We start from the raw sequence: 3,574 nt of genomic DNA, 5'->3' as shown, positions 1-3,574 counted from the left end.
TGTTTACGTAGAGAAGAGTTAATCCTGAAATAAATACAGAGTAAAATAAAATTAAAAAGAAAAATTGATGTTACGTTGGAAAATATCCATATAGCTAGGAGAATCGGAAGTTTCCTTGTAAATTATTGGGAGGATAATGATATCAGATTTTGCAAAAGCACAAAGTATACTCCATATAATAGCCAGCGTGACACAGAATAATAATTCAAGTGACCCCATGATCTTAATTATAGTAAGGAGAAAAATAAGAGATTGGAAGTCATTAAGGCCCAAAATAAAACAAAATCAATCAATTCAAATGAAATCCTATTGTCAAAAAGTATCGGATTCAGAATTTTTATTTGACAGATTAAACTTTTAAAGTTCTTAGTACATAACATATTATATATTTAAAATTATACGGTTTGATCTAATATATGTTTAATTTCTTTTTATGTATTTCCTCATAAAAATCTAATAATTATTCGAAAACATTAGATTCGGATGAATTTAACAATAAATCCGCCCTAATGTCAAAGGCTAGTAAAATCAGCCTTGAAATACTCCTTTCCTAAACAGTCTTTCTGTTTCCCTTTTCTCAAAACTCCCTCCACATTTCCTTAAACCACACCTTAAACCATCCTGAAAAAAAGAGTCTCTCTCTCTCTCTCTCTCTCTCTCTCATTATGGCATTTCTTCAAAACCAATTTCCACTAGTTTTACTCTTGTTTTTGTTGTGTTTTTCACAGTGTGAAGGAGCTAAGTCAATTCATGATCTCCTTAAATCCAAAGGGTTACCAGCAGGACTTCTTCCTAAAGAAGTGAAATCTTACAATTTTTCAGATAGTGGACTTCTTGAAGTGTTTCTAGATGGGCCTTGTTTGACTAAGTTTGATACTATGGCCTTTTATGACAGTATAGTGAAGGCTAATCTCACTTATGGTTCACTTGCTGGAGTAGAAGGCCTTTCTCAACAAGAGCTTTTTGTATGGTTACCAGTTAAAGGAATTATGGTTGATAATCCATCCTCTGGTCTTATTCTTTTTGATATTGGTTTGGCTCATAAACAGCTTTCTCTTTCTCTTTTTGAAGATCCTCCCCATTGCAAATCAGATGGTAAATTCTTTTATTCTATTTTATTTCTTTTTTCTTAAGTATTCGGTGTCTGAAATTCACTTGACATTAATTCTGCTTTGATTAATTTGGATTGACGCTTCATAAGGTCGAATATTGTCTTTTTTTTAGAGTATTGTAGCAGAGGGGTCTCATCCCTCCCGTATTATATTTCTCCTTAAAATTATTGTCTTTTTTCTTTCCTTTTTTTTTTTTTTTTTTTTTACAATTTTACAGTGTATGCCTTTTTTCATAAGACATTATTTTCTTTTTAATCTGTTTAAAAAAGAAAAATAGAATCTGATTTGCTATTGGTTCTCGTATGAAATTCCACTTATTTCGAGGAAAAAGTTTCTGGCCCCGAATTGCGGGTTTCTAGTTATACTGACTGCATATAGTTTCCTATGTGGTTTCTGAATTGCGTTCCGAAAATGTATTGTGTTACTCGTTTTTCAGATTTTCTGGAGGAGTCTTTGTTTTGCTATTGGTTCTATGAAATTTCACTTCTTTCGAGGCAAAAAAGCCATTTTTCCTTGCCCTGGATTATTGTTTCTAGTTCTGTTGTACTAGTATAGTTTTCCATGTGATTTCTAGAAATGAATTGATTTATCATTTTATGAAGTTAAGGTACGGCAACTGAACATTACTAGTACATACAAATGTCAAGTAGTTTTTTAACTGTTTAGTTTCAAGAATTGAATATGTTTTCTGTGGAATATGCAGGCGTTTTGAAAAAGAATGGTCGGAAGGAGAAAGGATTTGAAGATCAAAGATAAGAGATGTCCATTTTGGAATTAAATATCCATAATAATTAATTTGGGGGTTGGGGGTGGGGGTGGGTAGTACAAATTACCAAGCTTGATTATAGGATCTTTTCTTTAAACTCTAATGAGATGCGGATACGGCTGTAAAGATTTTGGGTTATCAGATAGTATGTTGGTATTTTTGTTAATGCTAATCTTCTAACTTTTTATCATTCCCTTTGTTTCAACCTATGTGGATAGATTAAGATAAGAATAAAACAAGACATTTCCCACTCCTAAATCTCCCAAGAATCTTTCAAAAATAAGATTATGTTAACTGTGTATATGAAATATTCGTACTACTACTACAAGTTAACTGTAATTTTGACACTCCATTAAATTTTCAATCTTGATTTTTATTTTCTCTATTTATGACCTGCACATTTCATAGGATACTTGTTCTAACGAGGGAGAGATGGGCCCATGTAAAGAGTGAGGAGTGCAACGGGCCCACACGAACTTTGGTGGAGGGGCTACTATTATGGACGTACTACTTGATTTCCATGCATCTTATGTTGGACTTTATTATAGAGAAATTTTCATAAAGCGCTACCTTTTAGTAGTAATTAGTTATCTATAGATACCATTTGTTATATTACAGATTATAGATATCTTTTATGTGGTTATAAGATGTATTTGATGTATTTAAGCTATTGTATTCATGAATACAGTAGCAAAAATAGGCGTGAATCAGGGAAGTCCAGCTAATCAGTTGTTGTATTCGAGTGTATTCGACTGTATTCATGGAGTGAAACATGAGATTACAACTGGACAAATTATTGTATTCGACTGTATTCACGGCGTAAAATAGGGGATTACACTGTTTTTAAAACGGAAAGTGAATCAATTAACATAATAGACTCCTAATATAACTCAACAAACTCAATTATAACACACAAATTTTGTATTTTCAGTTATAAAAAATATTTTCAATCGAAAAATACCCCAAAAATATAGCAATCTTCAAAGAAATTATATAATACATCTGAATACATAGATTATATTAATTAAAAAAAACATGAATACATTCATGGCATATAGCGAGATAGTGAATACAATGAAATACATAGAATACAATGGGATATATTGAAATACAATGAGAAAAAAAGACAGTGAATACAATAAAATACATGGAATACAACGAAATACATTGAATTACAATGGAAAAAAAGACAATGAATACAATGAAATACATGGAAATACAGTGTGATACGTTGAAAATACATTAAAATATATTAACAGAAATCAAGTTGTTCAGCCCCAAAATCAATCGTCTTTGTTAAAAAATAAACCCTAATTTCCGACGAATCCGGCATCGAGCAAAAACCCCGAATCTCAAAGTTCCCACGCTGTCGTCGATCAGAGGCTTCATCTCCTTTGGATTTGCCCCTATGGCATTGGAGAGTTCAGTACCCGAAATCCCATAGAGATTGAATTTGAATGACGAAATTGATTTGTGGGGTCTGATTTTGAATGACGAATTGAAAGCTTAAACAAACGAACGAAAGAAGACACTTAAACTATTAGGATCGAAAGAAAGAAGACACTTAAAGACTCCAAACACACAAAACAGTGATAAACAAACGAAACAAGTAAACTATTAGGATCGAAACAATACAGATTTTTAAAGAATTTTTTGAAAGAAGACACGGTTGTCACCGCCGACGTAGCAGAGAAAT

General features: G+C 32.1%; 1 protein-coding gene across 1 annotated transcript; it reads left to right on the top strand.

Annotated features, from left to right (window-relative positions):
* Window positions 1–566: 566 nt before the first annotated feature.
* On the top strand, window positions 567–2,044 carry LOC104232471 (uncharacterized). The gene is made up of 2 exons (XM_009785687.2): window positions 567–1,095; window positions 1,816–2,044. Exons 1-2 carry the CDS (start codon window positions 666–668, stop codon window positions 1,866–1,868), a joined length of 483 nt encoding a protein of 160 aa, XP_009783989.1. The 5' UTR covers window positions 567–665; the 3' UTR covers window positions 1,869–2,044.
* The last annotated feature ends 1,530 nt before the right edge of the window (window positions 2,045–3,574 follow it).

This window comes from Nicotiana sylvestris, chromosome 7, assembly GCF_000393655.2.
Source record: "Nicotiana sylvestris chromosome 7, ASM39365v2, whole genome shotgun sequence".
NCBI classification, from domain to species: domain Eukaryota; kingdom Viridiplantae; phylum Streptophyta; class Magnoliopsida; order Solanales; family Solanaceae; genus Nicotiana; species Nicotiana sylvestris.
Note: the sequence above shows the minus strand (reverse complement) of the source record. Positions and strands in the feature narration are given on the sequence as shown.

Excerpts from the sequence above, each read along its gene's own strand:
- LOC104232471 (XM_009785687.2), top strand. The coding sequence starts at position 666 with ATGGCATTTCTTCAAAACCAATTTCCACTAGTTTTACTCTTGTTTTTG. Across the intron at positions 1,096-1,815 it reads TCCCCATTGCAAATCAGATG|GCGTTTTGAAAAAGAATGGT; the intron begins GTAAATTCTTTT and ends TGGAATATGCAG.